This window comes from Carassius carassius, chromosome 4 (genome assembly GCF_963082965.1).
Source record: "Carassius carassius chromosome 4, fCarCar2.1, whole genome shotgun sequence".
In the NCBI taxonomy this organism is placed as follows: domain Eukaryota; kingdom Metazoa; phylum Chordata; class Actinopteri; order Cypriniformes; family Cyprinidae; genus Carassius; species Carassius carassius.
The window spans coordinates 26528995-26555056 of NC_081758.1; the positions used below are offsets into that span (position 1 = coordinate 26528995).

The 26062-nt window shown below is 35.3% G+C and overlaps 1 protein-coding gene across 1 annotated transcript in view; it reads left to right on the forward strand.

Moving 5' to 3' along the window:
* LOC132139621 (carboxyl-terminal PDZ ligand of neuronal nitric oxide synthase protein-like) overlaps positions 1–23397 on the forward strand; it is a 72550-nt gene extending 49153 nt beyond the window's left edge. Inside the window, exon 11 of the mRNA XM_059548111.1 lies at positions 22494–23397. Coding sequence (XP_059404094.1) covers positions 22494–23058 — 565 coding nt within the window. The 3' untranslated portion in view covers positions 23059–23397. The remainder of the gene's footprint in view (positions 1–22493) is intronic.
* The last annotated feature ends 2665 nt before the right edge of the window (positions 23398–26062 follow it).

The window sequence follows — 26062 nt, forward strand, 5'->3', positions numbered from 1 at the left end:
TACACGTTGATTTATGTATATTATTTTTACAACTTGGCTGAATGTATCTGTTACTGGCATGATCTACGCCAGACACCGTCTGACCTTTATCTTATATCCTGCTGCGTAAAGACGGTCTTTCATCTCGACGGAGTAGATACGGCATTAACTTCGATTGTTTGAAATGCATTGGTTTTTAACAATTCCAAAATCAATGCGATGATATCTGTTTAGCGTTTCTCCCCACAAAGTATTGTGTATCGTTTGCGTTTAAAAGTTCCGTCTCACATTGGAAATCAAAGATCTTAATAAGTCAAAAGTCAATAAGTCAAAGTCTTAATAAGTTAAAAACCTCATAAGTGTGTGTGTGTGTGTGTATTGAGGCTTGAAAAAAGCAAGGTAGACTGCGCTTGTCTGTATGACCTGTGTACGTTAATGTTTAAAAAAATCACCTTGTGAATAAAAATAATAAATGTAATTAAAATAAAAATCCTATATATATATATATATATATATATATATATATAAAACACCCTTTGAAATTAGTTAGTTTCACAAGCCAGTTACAAGCATTTCAAATCCTGTTAGATGTCTTTACAACCGCTTGATGTCTAACTGATATGCACGCGCCAGGAATCACACAGACGCCAGACGCCGGACACGGTCACGTTTCGATGCTTGAGATGACATCTGGTTTATTTACTAGATAACACGACACAAGCTTGACAGAATTCAATTCAATTCAATTCAAGTTTATTTGTATAGCGCTTTTTACAATACAAATCGTTACAAAGCAACTTTACAGAAAATTATGTTTCTACAATATTTAGTAGTAGCTAGTAGTTTGTGCACGTTTGACAGGATTTTAGAAAAATAAAAATAATAATAATAATACAAGACGTAGTCAGCTAGATGATGAACTATCAATATTATTAATTAATAGTAATTATAGGATGCAGTCACACATGTAGCAATAATTGTTAGTTCTGTTTGTTGATTCAAGATTAAGATCATCTGGGGTCCTCTGAGGGTCAGCATCATCTCTTCTCAGGTGTTCTGGATCCAGACTGGAGCTTGTGTAAATCCTAGTTACCACGGGATGTAAATCCCGTGGCAAAACATAGAAACAAAATAGAGACATCATTAGCATAGCTGCTGATCCAACAAAGTAAAATTAGTTTAACCCAAGCTAAAGAATAAAAATGCAGATGCAACTACACTCACAATTTAAGAGATACATTATTCGAATGCTTGGCGAAAGAGATGCGTTTTTAATCTAGATTTAAACAGAGAGAGTGTGTCTGAACCCCCGAACATTATCAGGAAGGCTATTCCAGAGTTTGGGAGCCAAATGTGAAAAAGCTCTACCTCCTTTAGTGGACTTTGCTATCCTAGGAACTACCAAAAGTCCAGCGTTTTGTGACCTTAGGGTGCGTGATGGGTTGTAGCGTGGTAGAAGGCTAGTTAGGTACGCAGGAGCTAAACCATTTAGGGCCTTATAGGTAAGTAATGATAATTTGTAACTGATACGGAACTTAATAGGTAGCCAGTGCAGAGACTGTAAAATTGGGGTAATATGATCATATTTTCTTGACCTGGTAAGGACTCTAGCTGCTGCATTTTGGACTACCTGTAGCTTGTTTATTGACGAAGCAGGACAACCACCTAGAAGTCCATTACAGTAGTCCAGTCTAGAGGTCATGAAAGCATGAACTAGCTTTTCTGCATCAGAAACAGATAACATGTTTCGTAGCTTGGCAATGTTTCTAAGATGGAAGAATGCGGTTTTTGTAACATTGGAAATATGATTTTCAAAAGACAAATTGCTGTCCAATATAACACCCAAATTTCTGACTGTAGAGGAAGTAACAGTACATCCGTCTAGTTGCAGATTGTAATCTACAAGATTCTGTGTGGTGTTTTTTGGTCCAATAATTAATATCTCTGTCTTATCCGAATTTAATTGGAGAAAATTATTTGTCATCCAATCTTTTACATTTTTAACACACTCTGTTAGCTTAGATAATTGGGAAGTTTCATCTGGTCTCGTTGAGATATATAGCTGAGTATCATCAGCATAACAGTGGAAGCTAATTCCGTATTTTCTAATAATATTACCAAGGGGCAACATGTATATTGAAAATAGAAGGGGACCTAGGACGGATCCTTGTGGCACTCCATATTTTACTGATGATAAATGAGATGACACCCCATTTAAGTAAACAAAATGGTAGCGATCGGACAGGTAGGATCTAAACCATCTTAGAGCCTGCCCTTGAATACCTGTATAGTTTTGTAATCGATCTATGAGTATGTCATGATCTATGGTATCGAACGCAGCACTAAGATCAAGTAAGACTAGAAATGAGATGCAGCCTTGATCTGACGCAAGAAGCAGGTCATTTGTAATTTTAACAAGTGCAGTTTCTGTGCTATGGTGGGGCCTAAAACCTGACTGAAATTATGCAGGAATTTTATGCAGGAAGGTGCTCATAAGGAAAGACACAACTTTTTCTAAAATTTTAGACATAAATGGAAGATTTGAAATAGGCCTATAATTTGCCAGTACACTAGGATCTAGTTTTGGTTTCTTAATAAGAGGCTTGATAACCGCCAGCTTGAATGGTTTTGGGACGTGACCTAAAGATAACGACGAGTTAATGATATTGAGAAGCGGTTCTTCGGCTACAGGTAACAGCTCTTTTAGTAATTTAGTGGGTACAGGATCTAATAAACATGTTGTTGGTTTAGATACAGTGATAAGTTTATTTAGCTCTTCCTGTCCTATATTTGTAAAGCACTGCAGTTTATCTTTGGGTGCGATGGATGAAACTGAAGTGTTAGATGCTGTAGAATCTACATTCGCTATTGTATTTCTAATGTTATCTATTTTATCAGTGAAGAAATTCATAAAGTCATTACTATTTAACGTTGGTGGAATATTTGAATCAGGTGGCGTCTGGTAATTTGTTAATTTAGCCACTGTGCTAAATAAAAACCTTGGATTGTTTTGGTTATTTTCAATGAGTTTGTGGATATGCTCTGCCCTAGCAGTTTTTAGAGCCTGTCTATAGCTGGACATACTGTTTTTCCATGCAATTTTAAAAACTTCCAAGTTAGTTTTTCTCCATTTGCGTTCAAGACTACGAGTTACTTTCTTGAGAGAGTGAGTATTACTGTTATACCATGGCACAGTACGTTTTTCTCTAACCTTTTTCAATTTGATGGGGGCAACAGCTTCTAATGTATTAGAGAAAATAGTGCCCATGTTGTCAGTAATTTCGTCTAATTCATGTGTATTTTTGGGTACAAATAGCAGTTGAGATAGATCAGGCAGGTTATTTGCGAAACTGTCTTTGGTGGAAAGTGTGTTTGTGTGTGTGTGTTAATTGACATAGCTTGAGAAATTAAGCTTGACAAAAATAAAAGATCTATCGACGGGAATAGTCTAGATTTAGACTAGTCGTAGATTAGAGTAATTAACTTAATACATTAAAAACAAATAACACTTTTTCAACGATGTTTTTTTTTTTTTTTTTTTTTTTTAAGACTAAAAGTAAATAAAATCGTATAGGCCTACATCATTTAAAAAGTAAAAATTGACCATATGTTTAAACGGATATAAAGTTTTCACTAATTAAGGACTGATGTCTATTTATTAAAAACTACTTAGTTTAATTATTGTAACGTTTAAATCTATTTAATGCTACTATCACGCCTCCTGCCCTGCCCTCTCTAGCGCTGGAGGCGTGTTTTTTTTCCGGAGCATTCCCAAGCCTCATTCTAACTGTGTCTGCGGTGGTGGGAGGAAGACTCAACGGAGATGACTTAACACATTGCTGGGAGATCTTTTTATTTTCTTTCGTTTAACTCTCGGTCAGTAAAATTGTAGTTAGTGGTAAAGTACAGCATAGTTTTGACAAGTATCTTGTGCTGGTGTTTTAAAGACGGGGTCTGGTGTATTTTATTTAGATCCGCGTAATGTCTACCATCTTTTTTCTTTTGTTTTAAATTTTTTCTAACCTCGTGACAAAACGCCTACTTTTCTGGTTTGTATCGCTGCTTTACATTCGTTTCTTTTTTTCAGTTTGAGGTAAGGTACAAATGCTAAAACTCTATTACCTAGTTTTCTTTTTTTTTTTTCAATTGTAACAACGTTTTTACATTGTTTCCATTGCTGCTATGTGTTTATAATCTGTTTCTTGAAATGCACTGTTTATTTAAAACCTTAATAAAATCATCCCTTACACCATTTTCATGATTTCGCCCCTTTTCAAAGTTTAAAAAAAAAAGCACATAGCTTCTCACAACTTCTCCCCCTCCGAAATTCCTCCTTGGTTCATAAGTTCATATTAAGGTCACTGGAGGGTGTACAGGGAGGGGAGGGGGGTGTACAAACAGGTGTCCAGAACAGATGGCTTTTATGACCCTCATCAATCAAATTTTTGGAGACAAGGTGTACTGGATCCTCTCTAGCATATATGTGCATATACACTGCATATAGGTTTCATATATGCGCATATATCCACTTATAGGTTCTTTCCATGTGGGTCATGTAACTGCTCATTCAGTGTTTGAAAAGCTTGTAATCAATGCCACGTAAAAATATCTGCTTCAGAATAACCATTCAGCATCCATAAACTCATCCATCGTCAGCTACAAAAAATAACTATAAAGAGGAGCATTTTTGCTCAATTTATGCACTATATTGCATATTCATAGTTTTACTCAACTTGTTACATGAAAGAATGCAAGGAGCTATTGGTAAATTTCAACACCTCCTATATAACTGCATGTTACTAATGAAGAAAAACAGACTGGATGTGTACAGGACACATGACTACATTTATAAGATGCATTGAGGAGGAGCCCAAACTACACTCAATAGTCAAGTGATGCTGAAATGATTATGGTGTGCGACACTGGCACAGACTGTGTATAATAATCAATTCTTTGTGACTGTATAATTCTCAATTTAGTTCCCACTTTAAGTGGACCTAGTTCCCAGGACCTCTACAAGATGGATTAAAATGCTGATAAAGACAAGAAAAGATGAGACATAAACAATGCAATACAATGTTTCTTTATAAAGCACATTTAAAACAACCAAAGTCGACCAAAGTGCTGCACAGAGAATGCAAAACAAACAAGTCAACAAGTTAATAAACAATAAAACACAAATTATAAAACACACACTTTAACATGGATGAGGTTCACTAAAATAAAGGATCATTGCACAGCAAGTCATAAAATATTAGATGCCAACGAGGAGAAATAAGTTGTCTTCACCTGTGGAAAATAGGCAAGGCAAGTCAAGGCAAGTTTATTTATATAGCACATTTCTTACACAATGGTAATTCAAAGTGCTTTACATAAAAGAAAGTAAAATAATCATGAAGAATAATAATAACAAATATAAAACAAGCAATTTTAAAAACTTTAAAAATGACTAAAAAATTTACTTAATTAAAATACATTTAAAAACAGTTAGGAAATGATTTTACATTAAAAAAAAACAGTGAAAATATAGTGCAATCAGTTCGGACATCGCACAGTGCTCATTCAATAAATGCACAGCTAAACAGGTGAGTTTTAAGTCTAGATTTAAGTGTGACTAGTGTTTTAGCACATCTGATCTCTTCTGGAAGCTGATTCCACCTGCGGGCACCATAGTAACTAAAGGCAGACTCCCCTTGTTTTGTGTGAACCCTTGGTATTTCTGACTCGATCCTAATGATCTGAGTGGTCTGTTATGTTTATATTGAGTGAGCATATCTGCAATATATTTCGGTCCTAGGTCATTTAGTGGCTTATATATGAGTAAAAGTACTTTAAAATGAATCCTAAATGTAACTGGGAGCCAGTGTAAGGACCTGAGGACTGGTGCGATATGCTCAGATTTTCTGGTTCTAGTCAGAATCCTGGCAGCAACATTCTGGATGAGCTGCAGCTGTCTAATGGTCTTTTTGGGAAGGCCGGTGAGGAGCCCATTACAATAGTCCACCCTGCTGGTGATAAAGGCATGAACAAGTTTCTCCAAGTCTTGGCTGGAAACAAAACATCTAATTCTTGCAATGTTTTTTAAATGATAGTATGCTGATTTAGTTACTGCTTTGACATGACTACTGAAACTAAGGTCTGTCTCCAGAATCAAACCAAGATTCCTGACTTGATTTTTAGTTGTTTGACCCCTAGAGTCAAGGTATGCATTCACCATGAAATCTTCATCTTTGTTTCCAAATTCAATGACTTCAGTTTTTTCCTTGTTTAACTAAAGAAAGTTCTGGCACATCCAACTATTTATTTCATCATTGCATTGGCAGAGGGAGTCAATGGGGCTGTACTCATTTGGAGATAAGGCTAGGTAAATCTGGGTATCATCAGCATAGCTGTGATAGGCAATTTGGATCTTTCTCATTATTTGACTTAGTGGAAGCATATAAAGGCTAAACAAGAGCGGTGCAAGAATTGAGCCTTGTGGGACTCCACGTCATAGATGTCCACTTAGACTTATGCTCTCCTAGACTCACATAATAGCCTCTCCCTTCTAAGTATGACCTGAACCATTTGAGTACCATCCCAGAAAGCCCGACCCAGCTTTCCAGTCTCTGTAGAAGTATGTTATGATCCACAGTGTCAAATGCAGCACTGAGATCTAGCAATACCAGCAGCGATATTTTGCCCGAGGCACAATTTAAGCGAATATCATTTATTATCTTAATGAGTGCTGTCTCTGTGCTGTGATGCGGTCGAAAACCAGATTGAAAATTGTCCAGGTATCCATTTGAGTTTAAGTATTTGTTCAGCTGATTAAAAACTACCTTTTCTATAATTTTGCCTATAAAAGGAAGATTAGATATTGGTCTAAAATTGCTCAAAATGGTGTTATCAAGATTGCTCTTTTTCAGGAGGGGCTTAACAACTGCAGTTTTTAGGGAGTTTGGAAATGTCCCAGAAATAAGTGAGGTGTTCATGACTTCTAAAAGATCTGCTTCTAAGCAGTTAACAACACTTTTGAAAAAAGATGTGGGAAGTGTGTCAAGATAGCAGGTTGACGATTTTAGGTGCAGCACTGTCTTCCAGAAATTTGCTATCAGTTGCTTCAAAAATAGACATAGTATATTTTTGATATTGTGGCCGAATCTGTCTGACCTCTGCATTACTTGAGGATGAGCTAATCGCCTTCCTGATATTGATGATATTCTCAGAAAAGAAGGAAGCAAACTCATTGCATTTGCTGTCTGAGACCATTTCACTGGGAATCTATTTCTTAAAATTAACTCAGAAAGTTAACTACACTTTGCAGCTTTAGCAGCTCACCGATAGGCACAAAGAGAGTCACTTTAAATTTCATATGACACTTGTAGTTTGTCTTTTTTTCCCATTTACGTTCAGCCTTTCTACAGGTCTGTCTGAATGAACGAGTGAAATAATTTTGCCAAGGTATTGGATTGTTTTTTCACCTTTAGTGGTGCAATAGTGTTTCAAATATTAGAACAGGTAGCATTGAATAGACGTAGATGTTCATTGGCATCCAAGTGTTACGTAGAGGATTTGATATCCTGATTAGCACTGAGATGTACGTACATGGAGGAAAATTTGTCACTTGAACTGTCAGTGATGATTCGAATCCATCGTGGAAGAGGAAAATGTCCATGAGTTTTCCCATCCAATGGCATAGTAAACAATACTGGTTTAAGATTAGACAAGCCTGCATCATCGATAATAATGTCCAACACTGATAAACCACAGGATAAAATCAAGTCCAGAATGTGGCCCTGTACACGAGATAGTCCTGACACCCATTGCAGAAAGTCAAAAGTGTCAAGTAAACTAAGAAAGTATTTTGAGGTGGTTTAGAGTCACAGCAGACGTGAATGTTAAAATCCCCCAAGATCAGGATTCTATCATGATTGGTGACAATTTCCCAATGAATTCAGCAAATTCATTAATAAAATCCTTGTTTACATGAGTTGGCCAATATATAATTGCAAAAACCACTGGGTTGTCCAAAGAGAGTAAAAACTACTATGAGTCCCAGTTGATAAAGAATGACAGAGGGGAGAGTTTCAAAAACTGTCGCTAACCCCCCCCCCCAAAGAAATTACAGCCCTGTGGCACCAGCTCAGTGAAAGGACTTAAGTCTCCAGGTTTAATCCAGGTTTCTGTGATGCATTATATCCAAAGCATGTGAAGTAAAAAAAGTTGTTTTAATAAAGTTGTTGGTTTACCAGAGAGAGCGCGTTGATCAAAGCCATGTTATATACTGAGAAATCTCCCTGAAGCTGCGCTGACTGACACAGTGATAGAAGATTACCGTAGGTGAAGCCATTGATATGATTCATGCAGCCAACTCCTATGGATATACACTTAAACACATGAAAGTATGACAAAAAAAATGGGTTCCGCCATTCTCATTTGAGTCCAGCTATTTTTAGCTGTACAAAACAGTTTGATATTGGCTGCTTGATATTGGCAATTGATGTGTCATATCATATTATTTTAATCTTTATCTTAATAATATATAAAATAACACACTGGTTTGTACTGCAAACTGTTTTACCGTTTACTGCACGTTGTTATTCTCCTCGTTATTTACCTATAGCAGCTAATGAAACGGAAGACTTACCCATAGGCTTACTTCCACAAGTAAACTGTGAATAGGGTGTATGTCGAACGTCACCTGACCAAACTTGGAAAACAGGTCTCATTACTTCCGCTTGTCAGAGAATGTTAACAGCTGTAATAAATAATAGCGATATCTATGGACTTTTAAGATAATCAGATAAACTAGCTAGCTGATTTTATTGTTGACGTTTTATTATTATTTTTTTTATATAAATGTTAATGAAAAGGATGCAAATAAACTTTAAGATATCATTCTGCATATGTGATGGACATTGGTCATGATCTTTTGTATCTACTTTGAAGGCATCTTGATTAAAACTGCTTCATATTTAACGAAGCATATGCAAACACTTGAACCAGAAGCAGCGAGAGCAGGTTAACATAGTACAGAAGTCTGTTGCGCATAACCTCTGTGACAGATCTTTTTTACTTTCACAGCACTGCTGTTTGAAACATTAATTATAGCAAGAATGTTTCTTGAGCACAAAACCAACATAATAAAATGATTTCTGAAGGATCATATGACACTGAAGACTGGAGTAATGTCTGCTGAAAATTCAGCTTTACCATCACAGGAATGTAATATATTGAAATATAAATACAAATATTTTCAATTGTAAAAAATCTTATAAAATAATAATGTTTTTACGGTATATTTGATTAAATAAATGCTGTCTTGGTGAGGTTTTACATAACAACATAACTCCCAAACTTTTCAACTGAAGTACATAAAAAAAAAGAATAAAAAGAATGTGACAGAAAATGAGATAAGTGCAGGAAGGCAACGTTAGAGCACTGCTGATTGTGTTCAAAGTTTCCTTTTTCTTAGTCTAGTTGCTGAAATTTGAGCTGCAACATCTGGACAAAATAATCACAGTTTGCCAGTGTGTGGAACAGAGCAGATCAGCACCAAAACAAACCCAGAAATACAGCAGAACTACTAAACATTTCAGCCATTATAGGTCTCAGAATCTCACTAAAATGTTGAAAACTATTCAGTAGATGTTTATGTTTGTGAAGATTTAACTTTTTTTTTGGCTGTTGTTTGGGTTTTCTAAAACTAGTTCACATAATCCCACCTCCTCTCTGACCTCCTTCTTTCCTCTCTATTCCTTCTCCTCCACACACACAGCAGACCTGTTGGAATAGAACTGGTTGTGAGCAATTTTAACAAATCTAATGAAAGTGTATTAGAAGGCAGAGAGCAATCTTTCCACATTGAGTTTTGGCTGACAAGTTTCTTTGAATAGTAATGGGAAATGTTGACCTTTGTTCAGTACTGCACATGTATTCCTCTGTGTGTGTTTGTGTATGGGGGGGGGGGGGGTAAACAGTTGTTGAGCTTAGCAACACACACCTACACACATTCCTTCTAAAGAACGTCTGCTAGAGATGTTTTCTTGCTTTCATTGGTTTGTTGTTTGTCATTGATTGCTAATTTTTTTCTGTAACAAAAAAAGAGTGAAAGCATGTAAATATGTGTTTTTGTGATTGTATGCATATATGCTTGCTTCTCGATCTGCTTGTGTGTCTATATAATGTATTCAAGATTATTTGTGCGTTAGTCTGGGAGAGTTATTTATTTTACAGTTATCGTGGAAAGCTGCAGTCTCTCGCACACAGAAAACATTCATTTTCACACTTAATTAGAGCAATTTAGAGCACTTGTACACACACACAAAAACACAAGTAAAAACACACTTACTGATTTCTATAAACTGACAAAGCACTCAAAGGTCCAGGGAAAGACTAAAAAATATGCACAGTCACTGTAACACATTAAAACCAGCCCAGCACCGAGTCACACTACATTTTATTAAGGGAAAATGAAAACTAAACAAGATAATAACAAGACCTTTGAATAGACTTGACTTGAAAGACAATTCTCAAAACACTTACCAAAAACAGCTTGGGTACAGACAGGCTACACTAGACAAGGCACTATTTAAACAAATGAACTATAAAGGCACAGGTGGATGTAGTCAGGGCATGTGCAGGAAATACTTGCTGTGGCTGTATTCAGAATGGAATGTTAATTTACTGATTACTGCATATTGTGCAGTATAAGAAACCAACTTTTCAACATACAATGCTACATTATGTTAAAATGATGTAACTATGACCAAAAGTACCTGGAATTCATTGTCTATATTCTGGTCAACTCTTTACTTTGCTCCTTATAAAAACTCCCAGAATTAATTTGTACACTAAGTAGACAGCCTAAAGGCCCTTTTTACCGCCGCGGGTACCGCCGCCGCGGCGTCTGTTAAGTGCATCTGCAGCTTTTGACCGCTGAGTGGCGCTTTAACCACAAGTTATCAAACAAGCGCATCACAGCACATTTTCGCAAATAGACGTCAGTTTTGCCTCGCTGATGTGTTAAATTTGACGGCTTCAGTCACGGAAAATGAAAGAAAAAGACTATAGTTAAAATATTTAATATATTTGATATGTAATATTCACAGATGAAAGTTTGGTACTTATGAAGTTATGTGCATTTATTTGAACGAATTGAAGCAGGATAAATGTCAAGCCTGTGCCTGAGTCTGTGCTTATATTTTCTCTAAGCTACATGGTATTATTTTATTTTAGATATTAGATATTAGACATATTTTAAAATATTAGACATATTTTAGATTTTATACATTTAAAAGGTGTGCAGTATTATTTATATTATATGAATTATGTGTTATATAAAGAAATTGTGGTTTACTTTGCATCGGAGCATTAAAAGTGGTAACCTATTTTAAGGGGGTAGGCTACATGGATTAATATGCAATGTCAATATTTTCATATATTATGCCTGTATTTTAATTTATATTTTAAAGTTCCTTTAATAAAACAACATGCATTTTTGCTATTCGTTACCTGTCCTTTATTTTGACAGATAACTTCTTGGGAAAAAGACATTTCTCTGTAAACTGATTAAGAAATTGTTGCATGTTTAAACGTGAAGCGCTGTATAATTTCGTTCACATTAATTATGCCTAATTAGCCTAAAACAAGAAACGAATAAATTAAACCTGCACAATTTAGCTAAATCTTTGAAACTGTAAAGAATGGATGGATTAATAAACCGTCCTCACGATTAAACTCAAGTTCTCTCATTATAATCAACAAAATGCACACAATGTAAAAAAAGAGCTTCATTAACTGACAACATAAGTTATTTTAAAGGGAGCCTTCTTTACTTGCTTTTAGTGCTGGGCGATAGCATATGCCCTAAAAAAAAATCCGATTTATGATTTAAATCGATTTTAAAATCAATATTCAAATGACAAAGAAATTTTTCAAAACAAGTTTTAATATAGTTATAAACTTATAACTGAGACAAGATGATAAAAAACTGTAATTTTCATTATTTTTTATATTATTTTTTTTTTTTAATACTAGCCCATCAGCTGTGCAAATTTTGTTTGTGAGGAAAATAACAGTACATTTTTGTCAGTTATTTTATCTAAACAGACAAAACAAATTTCTTCAAGATTTCAAAATCAAATAGCCTACTGATAATGTAGTAGCACTGTAAGATTAAATTTGTTTGAATGCATTATTGCTAAAGCGATTGCGTGTGAATGTGCTTTATCTGTTTAAATCATGCTTTAACCCGAAAATAATCAGTAAAAGAAACAGACAAACTCATATAGCCTTTAACATCCCGCTCGACTATTGCAGTCATTATAACCTGATCAAGCCATAGCTAAATATGTTTAACATGAATTCTTGCAGAATATGCATTTATATTACAGGCTGTTGGCATGAATTGTACTCGTGATGGAGACTCCAGTCAGAATCACACCGCTCCGCTCATCCTCTGCTTGGCAGCGTGTCTCTGTCAGACTCGCGGGTTGAGCCACTCTGAACTACGGGAGAACTGAGTGGTCTGTCGGTGGATGTTAAAAAGAAAACCGATTTTCATTCAAACAAACCGATGTAAATTACAAATTCGAGTTAATTGATAAAATCGATTTATCACCCAGCCCTACTTGCTTTCATATTATTTAATGAAAAAAAAAAATGCAGCTGCATTTAAATGCAGGTGTGTAAAATATGTGCAAGATTTGCACTGCACGTGTGATGGTAGATGTGCAGCTTTTGTTCTTATTTATTTTATCTTCATTACAAATCTTGTTTGGTTTCATTTTGGATAATTGCATGTAAAAATTCATTTTCGTTGTAATGCAAAATGTGAATTAATATTCATATGCAAGTATTTGTGCAAAAATTATTAATTCGTATTAATGACAGGGTGCATTAATATTCAACATTCAACAATCTGTGAATGTTGTTGCATTTCTCTGTCGGAGAGAGCCAGCACTGTGAATTTCATCTTGCAGCAGACAAGAAAACATTTGTTTATTAATAAATAATTAAAATGTCTCATTTTCACAATTATTAGTCTACTTCTGCATGTACTTTATGGCAAACTTAATGCATGTGCTTGATCCCGGAATATATTAAGATTTGATCATGTAAATTTAATATAAACTTCTGATTAGTTGAATATAACAAATGAAAGACTAGAACTAGAAAAATCTTACATGGGGACAGACCATTTTTTTGTCTATAACCAAAACAACAGTCCTATATAAACCAGTTCCTCAACTTTGAAAGCCTCATAAGACACTGTCCATACGAAAGAGCAATTCACACCTTTATCTCGACCCCCACAAGCCACACATATCTAACCCCAAAAACCCAACCCCCTCTAGCTGAACAGAATTCGGTCTGTGTTTTGGCTCTGAGGAGCAGTGTGTTACTGGCCTGAAACATGCCTGCACTCAGCAGCACTACTCTTTGTACACAAGACCATAATGATAATAACAAATCATCAATTAATAATTAATCATTATTTTACGAAAATCATTGTTATTTGTGATCGTGGATGTTTGCGGAAGGCTTTAAGACCAAGCGGAATCCTCTGTTCCCGCCTCACAGCGCGCGGGACTCGCGCTCAGTGATGCAGCTTCACTGTCTGCGGTTTGACTTTACTGAATCAGATTGAGGTGAATACAACTTATTGATCATGAGACCAACATTTAGCAAGCAGGAAAACATTCATTCTAACTGAAGGAAGACGTATTTTATTGAGCTAATGCTGTTAAATAGAGATAGAGAGAGAGAGAGAGAGAGAGAGAACCAGTCTAGGGCTATTCTTAAACTTAGAGCTCATTATATTGAATAGAAAATCCAAACACCAGAAATTTTATGCATTTTATGAATAATGAAATGTTATAAAAAGTATGCATTTTATTTATTCACATGCAGTATGGTTGTTGGTATTTAGCAGTTAAAACCTTTTTTTAAACTTGAATTTAAATACTATTTAACTAACTTTAAAATATCAAGGAGTTTATAAATTAAAAATGGTAAAATGTCACAGTGCATGTTAAATAGCCTAAATGAACTTGTATTAATAATATAATTCGATTTTTTTACATGAAAAACTCCTGTATAAAATGGGACAGCAACCTTTATATCAAACATTTTTAAATCATCCACAGCTGAGCAACGCGAGAGGGGGATCTGCGCCGGAGCTCGTGAAGTGAATGTTATGAACGGTCTTTTTCAGATGCAATGGAAAAAACAAAACAAAAAAAAATTGCCTAGATTAGGCCCATGCAGGCTATGCTCTGAAGTATATAATTCTTATAATTACTGTTAACCCAGAGTAACAAATTTTAACGGATTAATCGCCTTTTCTCATTTGCTGCATGTTTTCTTTCTTTCTTTATTTTTAAACACACTAAAAAATAAATTAAGTTTGTGAGAGAAAAAATATATATATATTAATCGTGTATAGGTTTAATTTTAATGTATTAATCACCTATTTTTGTTTGCTGCATGTTTTTTTATATTATATAATTCATGTATAAATTGCATTTTATTACATTTAGAAATAATAACGGCTGGCCTAATAATGTTATCATGTACAAACAGGATATATTTAATTCCCTTCACTTTACAACAAATCCTTTAAATTTAACAAATATATCAGAACAAAACAAGAATTAAAAATATAGAATTCTAATGGATAAATATAATTGCAGTATATAATAATATAGGCTTAGCTATAAACAAACAAAAAATAATAATAATTTAAAGCTAAGCATAAGGTAAGGTTGGGCTTTCTCATTCTCTCACTCGGGAGAAATCCGTTTCCATATTCGTGATGTTGCCCATTTGAAGCTTAAGTATTATTTGTGAGGTAAAATAGGCTAAGTTGTTCACGCGTGTTTCAGTATCGATGGAAAAAAATCATAATTAACAATATGTGGAGTAAGTGGATCGCTGCTAACGCTGAATGTCTGGTAAATGACTGCTGTTTCCAGTGAATATGTGCACGAGACACCAGCGTGATCAAACAGTTGAAACAGAAAATACTCAATTTTTGGTCACACATAAGGCATAATTCATAAATGCAAAGTATTAGTAGTTTGAAAAAAATCAAGAATAAAAACAGAGTTAATAATAATTATTGCTAAATGCTGGACCGTTCCCATTTCGCTCTGCATATGGAATTTGAAGATTTTTTTTAAACCAAGAATGAACCGAAATGAAATGAAAACATTTAGCTTTTTATCCATATATATATATATATATATATATATATATATATATATATATATTAGGGCTGGGATAAACTATTATTTTTTAAACGATTAATCTAGCGATTATTTTTTCGATGCATCGATTTATCTAACGGTTAATTTTTCAGACCGATTCGATTTCGATTATCTCCCCATTAATTGACTACTAACAATTTATACATGTTGATTTACATATCTGAATGAAAAAAACATGAATTCCTTAACATTGCAATATATGTTTATTGCTCTTAAAAATTACAAAATAAAAGACTAAGAATGCATTACTTTGCACTTGTATAGAGATAGCATTCAATAAAACCTTGAAGCCTTGAAAACACATAGTTACTGAAACAAGCTTACTGAATACATAGGGCCTAGCTTACTGAAAAAAAGTTCTTCTTTCAGATGAAAATAACAACAACTTGATGTCTAGCATTCAATAAAAAAGGTCACCCAAAATACTTGTTTAGAGCAATTGAAAGAATACAGTAACCAATGTAAACTTGAGGGCTTTAAGCTAATACAGAGTGCTTTTCCAAAAAAAAAAATAACAGTGGGAGCCAGCAGCCTGTCATGGAGAAATACAAATCTCCGAATGCTCCACGTGAAACTTTGGCGTTCCGCCCTTTTTCTATCGTGTCTAATGATTTTGGTTAATATGCACGAGAGAGAGAGAGAGAGAGAGAGAGCGAGAGAGAGAGCTCGTGTAGTTTGAAGACTGAGTGCGCGGGCGCGCGTGAAACTTTGGAGTTTTTCTATCGTGTTTAATGATTTTGATTAATATGCACGAGGGAGAGAGAGAGAGCAAGAAGCGCTCGTGTTGTTTGAAGACTGCGCGCGCGCAGAGAAATAAAAACAGGTGGACGAATCGATGCGCATATTTTGCGTCGACGTATTTTTTGCATCGACGTCATCGATGACCTCGAACGTGTTGTCCCAGCCCTAATATATATATATATATATATATATATATATACGTACATACATACATACATGGGCCTTATATTTATTTACTGTTTAATAACAATAACATGCATATGATCCTTTGTGTAAAGGTCTTCTTTTAATTTTTGACTATCTTACGTTTTAAAATGAGCTCACTGTAAATGTTTGAATATTTTTTAAAGACGTTACAATGTTATATCATAATGTTATTGTTGTTTTACTTCTTCCTTTTATCTCATTTTACAATTACATTCATTTCGCAATCCGTCCCTTTGCGCCACCTGGCGGTAGTTTCGCGAATGATTTTAACATGCGAATGAATTACAATTACAGTACACGCGGCGGTAAAGCCCAATTAGGCTGTCTACCTACTGTATTTGTACATGCAGCTAAACAGTTAACAAATATTCAGTTAAGGTAGATATTCACAATAAGTTGTTTACGTGATCCAAAATTAATGCAGATATATGCTAGTCTGTGATTTTGTCTCTGATTTCTAAACTAAAAATTCTTCTAATTCTAGTCATGGCTGGCTTCAATCAGGTTAATGCGTCTATATGCCACTTTCATAGATATTAGTGCAGTCCAGTTCATTGGGGTCTGTATGATTTATTTTATTATAAAAATATATACTTTTATTAGGCAAAGACACATTGAATTAATCAAAAGTGAAAGTTAAGACACTTGTTACAATTTTGTTTTAGTTTTTTTTAGCTTTCTATTAATACAAAATAATACATGTATCAACAACCATTTCAACATTGATAATAACAAGAAATGTCTTTTGAGCATCAAATCAGGATATCAGAATGATTTTTTGAAGGATCATGTGACTCTGAAGATTGGAGTAATAAATGCTGAAAATTCATTTATAAATAATATATTACCATAAGCAAAAAAAGAAGGTATTTTCAATTATAATTATATTTCAATATAACATTTAAACATACTATTATTATTATTTTAACTTTTGAACAGTAGTATATTATATATGCTGTAGAGAGAGAGGTGACTTGTACTGTTGTTATATTTTTACTGTAGTGTGGGATTTCATTTAACTTTTTTTAACAATATAAAGTCTACATATGAGCTATCTTTACAGTATACTTCAATGCTCTGCAGCATTACAGTCACAAATAATGAGGAAAAAGAGGCACAATCTAGAAACAGTCAGACAGGATTTCAGTGGTTGTGTGTGTGTGTGTGTGTGTGTGTGTGTGTGTGTGTGTGTGAATGAGTTTAATTAAAGTTGGAGTACAGTACATGACTTTTACCAAGATTTGTGTCCCAATGATCAGTTTGCCTGCATCAACACTAATTGTGGAAACTAAGTCAGCAGTCTTTGTGTTTATATATTAAGCAGAAAATTGCATAGTATATGATGGGCACAGATTCCAATTTTTGAGTTTTAGGCCCAATCCCAATTCTATTTTATATCCCTTCCCCTTCCCCTACCCCTCCGCCTACCCCTTCCCCTTGTCCCTTAAAACAGAGTGTCAAGGGGTAGGGGTGAAGATATTCCCCTAAGTATTGGGACACCACTACCATGACATCCTACATCATCAGCGTTCGTCGTCTAGATCTTACAATACACACACATACTGGTGTGCTGGTGTGCATTAGAGCCTTTAATTATCGTTCTGTATTAATGAGCTGCTTACTGACACACACACATATCGGAAATCGCGCAGCTCACACATCCAGGAGAAAATAAACTTGTCAACGCTGCCCCACGACTTTTATTAAATACAGTTTAAATACTGAATCCCTGCATTATATTTTCCAGCGACGAGAGGATACAATCGCTGTTTTTAAGTAAACTCACTCTAAAAAGAAAAACGCACAGACGCGAATACACGCAACCTCCATTTCTCTCTCTCTCTCTCTCTCTCTCTCTCTCTCTCTCTCTCTCTCTCTTCTCTAGAATAGGCAATATTTGTGAAAATGGTTTAGCGATTTCTAATTATTAGTCTGTAATGATATGACGTTAGCAAATATCAGCGATTTTTTGCAAACATTAATTTTAGTAACATGACCGCTAATATGAAGTCACAATTAAATGTAACATAAAACAAATGATTACTTTTCGTTAAAATCTTTATTTATGCCAAAAAGCTTACATTTATGTGTCTTTTTGTTCGCTGTAGCAGCCATGTTGCTAAAATAATTCATACCCCTTCGTTTGAAGTGTGGTCCCGAAAAAAAATCTTCGTTTGAAGGGCTATCTGGCCCTTTCCCTTACCCCTACCCCTCCAACCAAAAGAGAATCGAGGCACCCCTACCCCTTCATGTGAACGCGCGAGGAAAGGGGAAGGGCTATGGGGTAGAATTGGGATTGGGCCTTAGACTGTGATTCCATCCTGTATTTTAGAACATATGTTTTCTTTTGTTATGTACTGTATCTTAACGAGGCACGTGTTTCTGTGCAAGTTTGTAATAGTTTGGAAGTCTGTGTGATCTTCGTTCGTGTAGTGTATGATCATCTTCTTTTCCTCAGTTACCATTTACACAGTCTGCAAGTGTACGATGCTTAGAGTTTGCAGATTTGTTAATGTAGTGCATTCCAGCCTTTATGTACCTTAGGGGGCAAAATTGTATACAAAAGTGGACTAATTATGACAAAGTCTCTTTAAGTGATGTTTGGGGTTATTTGGTCTTCAGCTGAAAAAAAAAGATTCATAAATAAAGCAAATAATGTATGTTTTTAATTCTCAAATGCAAAACAAAAGAAAATGACGATGAACATACTAAATAATGCCTATGAAAATGTGAAAATACAAAATGATGGCTGAGATTGAGAATTCATTTATGGACTGTGGAATACATTAAATCAGTTTAGTATAAAAACAACTGAAGCCAATGGAAAGTGCATTTGGCAGGATTATACAATGATAGTAATTGTGTTGTTGCAGTGTGAATCAGATCGGATGATTTACTAGATGGTTTTCTCAGGCGTTTAGGTGAAGAGGTTTGTGTGAGTGTGAGGCTGAAAGGAAGAGAGACTTATTTTTGTTTTTCTCTGCTCAGGTGCACATGTGAGGAGCCTCCTCTTCTGATTATCCACTTCCTTCTGTAACCGCCTTCTTCCTCCTGTCTAATCTTCTAACCCTCTCTGATGCTCTATCCATCTCATGCCCTCACCTGACCTATCTTCCTCTAGAAATAGTTTCCTCTCCACTCCTTTCCTCTCTTCTGCACTTTACCAACCTCCTGTGAGTATAACTGTAATTGTACTTTATTTTATTATGCTGGCATGCTAAACATAAAATGTTAGTGTAAATAATATTTAATTGGTTTATCCTCATTACCCCAGTTTTTACATTTAGAATGGGGGAATTAGCATGTACACTTAAGTATTATTTATAATAATAATAAAATAATCTAATTAATGCATTTTAAAATATCTCTAATATTGACTGATGTGGTACCAATATACATTATGGTGCATCTCTAAAAAAGTCTGATCTATATTACAAACTGTCTTATTGAAAATCTAAAAAAAATTTATAATAAGTAGGTTTAGAAGTAAAAATTGTTGTTTTATACTGTTTTTTCATTCCCTCCTTCTAAACATAATTATGGAAAGTCTTCACCATGATAGAAAAAATAAACTTTGTGTGTGTGTGTGTGTGTGTGTGTGTGTGTGTGTGTGTGTGTGTGTTTGCAGCATGTAGTACACTGGCATACACTCTTACTAGCAAAGTGAATTTATTAAGTAAAGTTTATTGTTTGTATGTTTGTGCTCTCTTGCTGTCGAATGTCAACAGGGTTTAATATTTTATTAAATACTTTAGTATGCACATATATGGATGTCACACACTAAATTCCCCTTCAAAAATAAAAATGGCACCTATCTACATACACACACACACTCACACAGCTCCTGTGTTTCTGCAATGGCTTAACAAGTGCAACATTGAATAATGAGATTTTGTATTATAAGAAGTAAATTAAGCTCATTCTTTGATGCTATGGCATTTTAAACAAGACCTAAGGTTATATTATTAGACTTATTAAATGGCTGGTGCAACATTTCATCACAAGAGTTCCACTGCTACCTAGTGAGGGCTTTCACATTTACAAAAACACACATATATAGCAGTACATGTACAATGAAAATCATTGCAATACTTGGCAGGAGAGACGTACAGTATATTATGGAAAAATATTGAAAATGAAATTACTGAGATTTGCACACCCACAGGAAGATGAGTTAATATAAGATCCCCGGAGACGAGGGGATGGCAGGAGGCAGAATGCTCTCTGGAAAGATGTGGAGGAGGAGATGTGACAGTGTTTGGTCGGGGGCCAGATAGAATTGCTGATGTGATCATATGCTAATTGGAGGAAAGAAAGAAAAAAGAAAAGAAACAGAAAATGTTTAAACTTGTACCCAAAGTCCAAGATCAGAAGGCTGTAGCTTTGTATGTGAAGTTACACTGATTGTGTTGGATTGTATGCATATTTATTAGTGTATTACTGAAGAGTTGTTCATATAGGATTAGGGATTTGACCAAAAACCTAACCATGTTTGGATGATTCAGAAAAAAAGTCTATCATTACTCAGTCTAAGAGATCAGACTTAAAATTTGGATAAAATATAGACTTACAATAAAGGTAGCTCTTAAACCAAAAATCTAAATTATGTCATTAATAACTTACCCTCATGTCGTTCCAAACCCGTGATACCTCCGTTGATCTTCGGAACACAGTTTAAGATATTTTAGATTTAGTCCGAGAGCTCTCAGTCCGTCCATTGAAATTGTGTGCACGGTATACCGTCCATGTCCAGAAAGGTAAGAAAAACATCATCAAAGTAGTCCATGTGACATCAGAGGGTCAGTTAGAATTTTTTGAAGCATCGAAAATACATTTTGGTCCAAAAATAGCAAAAACTATGACTTTACTCAGCATTGTCTTCTCTTCCGTGTCTGTTGTGAGAGAGAGTTCAAAACAAAGCAGTCTGTGATATCCGGTTCGCGAACTAATCATTTGATGTAACCGGATCTTCTTGAACCAGTCCACCAAATCGAACTGAATCGTTTTAAACGGTTCGCGTCTCCAATACGCATTAATCCACAAATGACTTAAACTGTTAACTTTTTTAATGTATCTGACACTTCCTCTGAGTTCAAACAAACCAATATTATGAGTAATTCATGTACTCAAACAGTACACTGACTGAACTGCTGTAAAGAGAGAACTGAAGATGAACACCGAGCCGAGCCAGATAATGAACGAAAGATTGACTCGTTCACGAGTCAAGAACCAGTTGCATCAGTTTTCAGATCACCGGTACTTCTTTCGGACAGTTTGATTCAATAAACCGTTTGAAGAAAACGGTTCACTGGTTCTTTTGTGCTCGACGTAATGGCCGTGGCGATGATTGCCCTTCATTCAAGCCTTCGGTTTACCCGCGCTCATAACATTAGCACAGAATCAGTTCTGTTACGACTAACTCAGAGCCATAACAAGCGATAGGAGACCATGCCACAAACAAACGGTACAAAAGATAAATTTATTGTGTATCCAACACAAGTTTAAACAACAAAACCCAAATATGGGGTGTGTGAATGTCAATATCAGTAGTGTAGGGCAAATGCATGGATGTATGATGTGTATGAGTGCAAGTGTTGAGTGTAACAGAAGACATAAACTTAAATAAACTCAAATGTGCATTGGTGAGGAACGCTGGCGTCCCGAGCGAGGCATGGACCTGAACAGATCAACCGAGCAGCGTTCAAGCTTTTAGCTTTTAGCAGACACACACACACACACATGCACATGCAGAATAGAGAATGTGTTTTAAAGAATTGTGTATGAGCACTGTGCACCTCACAAGCCCATCTTCCTGCTATGATTTCCCTACAGTTCTGACACAATGTCCTGACAAGACACACCATGATAAGTGATAAAATGCTTTCTTCCATGAATCAACTGCTAAGTATCTGCAATCATGACAATAAATGGGATGTTTTAATTAGGGTTCTATTTCTACAGCAATGTGCTGTGTGGCCCCACCCACTGAAATGTCATTGGTCATGGTCACATATATTTAATCATTGAATACTTTTTTTATTGGCTGTGAGTGTGTCATGTTGCACAGCAGTAGTGGTGTGGAGTTTCCTGGTGTGAATACACCCTCAGGCAGGAAGCAGACTGAAAATTATTATTTCATGTAAAAAGTGTTTAAAACAATAATTTGTTTACAAATCAGAATGCTGCATTGTGCCTGGTTAGGACAGTAACACTTAATGTTATAAGACAATAACACTTTCATGTTATTCGTTATTTTTATACAATAATTTTGCCCAGTGACTGACAAAATTTGTTTCCTTTTTTTGTCCGTAGGTATGAACCAACCATCCCTAAACTGGACCCTCCTCCTCAGCCCCTGAACCACAAGCGATCACACAGGACACTTTCTCAGGGTGTCGAGGCAGAGTCAAGATCTTCAGCTGTAGCCACACCTGTCAATGGAAACATACTCACAAATGTGAATGGTAGCTCCTCGTTTCCTGACATCACTCTATGCTCCGTTTCACCTGGGGATTTCTATTCTCACACCAACGGCAGCAGTGTGTCATGTTCAACCAGTGAGGATTCTGGCGTGTGCTCAGATGACAAATCCCTTGTATCCCCCCATTCCAGAGACGACCCCTCTGATGACCAGAGCTCTGCGTTCATCTCCAGTTCCAGTACTTGCAGCAGCTTACCAGAGGATCATCCAGCTGTGGATGGTGCGACCCCACTGCGTTCTACCACACCGCTGGGATATGAGCAAACCATCCCATTCTCTTCACCTGTCAATGACACCTGCCTTCATATAAGCCTAAGCGAAGATGAGTTTCTGGAGGACGCCACCTATAATGTCCCCACCCCATGCAGGAGTTATGATCCCATGGAAAATATGTGAAAAATCACAATAATAACAACTCCACAGTGTTGAGAAACTTCAAAAAACAATCATAATGAAGAAAGGAGGCATTTTTGACAAATGAACTGTGTAATATTAGCCACATGCTCACACTGTTATTTTGCATATAATGTCACACAGGTTTTTCGCATCTTTCTTTACCTACAATGCCCTCAAATTATTTTAACTATAAAATTAGCTAAAAGAATATTTAGTATGACACAGAGTGGACTACTATCTTCAGATGGATAGTGTATTTTTTAGATTGAAAATTAAGAGTTATTTTTAGCAATGAATGAAGTGCATTGGCTTCTACTAAGCTAAATAGAAACTGATTTTGTTAGTGCTGCTGATGCTGGTTTTTTTAATATAATAAGTTCAGTCCAATTTATTTTTTTATTAACGCAAATTGATTTATATATTGTTTCAATGTTATTTATGTAGTAAAGAAACCAAAGTATGTTAACATAAGAGACATGACTGGTGAGAAATAGTTGAGGAACATATAGAAATATGAAGAAATCGAGGAGGGAAAAAAATATTGCAGAAATTTCACAAATTGTGCACATTTTGTTTCATACAATAATGGCAGCTGGAATGGATACATAAATACAGAATAAAACAGACTTGATTATGTCTAGACATCTTGGAGGACTGAACACTTCACCAATCAAGGTAAAATGAAGGAAGATAATTATCACCTTTTCCAGGTAGAAAGGCTGCAAAGAAAAAAAAAACCGATAGGGAAAATAGAGGAGTTGCATTAGCAATAAATGCAATCATTTTCACATCCTGTGAATGTGTACTCGCTACACGGATCTCACTGTAGTGTCACACTGTTGTCCTTTTGATCCCTTCTTCAAATAAACCACCAGATTATATACTTTGGAATAAAAAAATTTAATTGATCGTTCATAGTAAAACAAGTCCAAGTGTTTCCGATCATTTCTACCTGTCTAAGTCTGTTCAAACCTCAATGCTTTTTCTTAATATTGAAACTAATATCTAATTTCAAACACACAGTAGAAGTATTATAAATATATATTGTCTACAGATCAGGGTCAGCTTTATTTTAAACAGACTGGAAGATTCAGAGACTTCTGTGACCTAAAACTGTGAGATAATTGTGCCGGTTAATGAAAGACAAACAGTTTTTCGTGGTTTTGTATTGAGACACGCAGTTCACATAGCCATGGATTTTTGGATCACACAAAAGTATAATGTATAAGAGTGAATAATAATGAAAAGAGGCAGATTAGAGGAGGGTTGGACGGAAGGAAGAACAGGAGGGATTTATGTCATTATGAAACCAGTGGTGTGAGCAGCTGCTTTTTGCTGATATGGGTTAGCATGACACTTCGAGAAGAGAAGGGAAGGGAAGAAGAAAGAGAAAAGATGGAAGTAGAGGAAGGAAATAGAAAAGAAAAGAAATGGTGTTTTACATGTATTGTAAAAAAAAAAAAATGCAGTTATGACAATAAAAGTATTGAATGAATAAACTAATTTTGTTTTGGGGCTGAAATGTTAGATATTTATTTATTTATCATTATTTATTCATTTATTTATTATGACTTTATTATTATAAACAAGCTACTTTTTCATGTAAAATATTTTCCAAAGGCCAAAAATCTACTGATCTGAGAATTTAAATATTTAATATTACTAAATTATGCTATGCAAAGTCCTTCAGCATTTCATTTATCCCTTTCCGTCCTGGTGTATTGATTTCAAAAACAACTTCAGAAGATGAATCTTTATGGAATTACATTTGCTTCAATAAAAATGAACGAAACTTTATAAAACTGAATGTAATGTATCAAAAATATGCCATTACAAAAGAAAAAAAACAATGAAAATGGAAAAAAAATTAACACAGTTGCACACATGTAACAGGCTCTTCAAATATGCTTCATTTTTGTTAATGTTTTTCAAAGATTCGCTTTCACTGATCATGGATTCTGAATGCATTGCCACAGATTTTGCTTACGTTTGGCAGATTTTCGTTTGGAGTTTTGACACAAACTTCTCGTGGGGGCAGGGTTAACCGTGATCTACTCTGATTGGATAGTGAGCTTTTGATGGATAGGTGCTCTCAGACCGGGAAATACAGACGCCACTCAGTGGCACCAGGGAGTGGCGCGCATATTGGAAAGCTCTTGCGGTGATTTCTATTACTAAATATGTAAATAATAATTGAAATTCGATCGTCTCAGTCTGTAAAGATGAGCTCTTGTCCTTCAAGGCAGCTTGCAGTAAGCTTGTGTTACTGAATGACAATAATTACCCGCAACAACTGTTGCACACTGTAACATGAAAAACTTGTATCGATGTTATTGGTTACTTCAGTAACACAAGCTTACTTCAAGCTGCCTTGAAAGACAAGCGGAGGAGGAAGATGACGCCGCTCCATGTCTCCTGAGAGCTCATCTTTACAGACTGAGACGATCGAAGGTCAAATATTATTTGCATATTTAGTAAGACAAGGCACGACGTATTGTGCACAAATCACAGCGAGAGCTTTTTTTATTTTTATTTTTCTTTTTTTATTAATGCAGAGAACAAAAACATACAAAAGTATAAACATACATCACATAATATCAACCACAAAAAAAAAAAACAATAAAGAATAAAATAGAACTAAAGAAAAGAGGGCCAAAATCTAAATCACACATGATCAAAGGCCGAGCAAATTCGAACAGTCCTTTCTTATTAGATACTGAGATTACATTCAAATAGTTTTCCATTTCTTTTAGAAAAACAGAGAAGACAGGTTTATAGTTGGAGAATTTGCATTTGTGAATGTGAAGTTTGTTTAGGAAAAAATGTAAATTAATAACAAAACTGATATTTTCGTTTGTGGGGTCAGAGTCATAATACCCAAATATAATGTTTTTCATATGTACTGAGAAGCCTGGCAAAATCGTACACTTGACAAACACACTAATATCATCCCAAAGTTTCTGGGTATAGTGACATGACCAAAATAGTGTATTTTCTTCAGAAC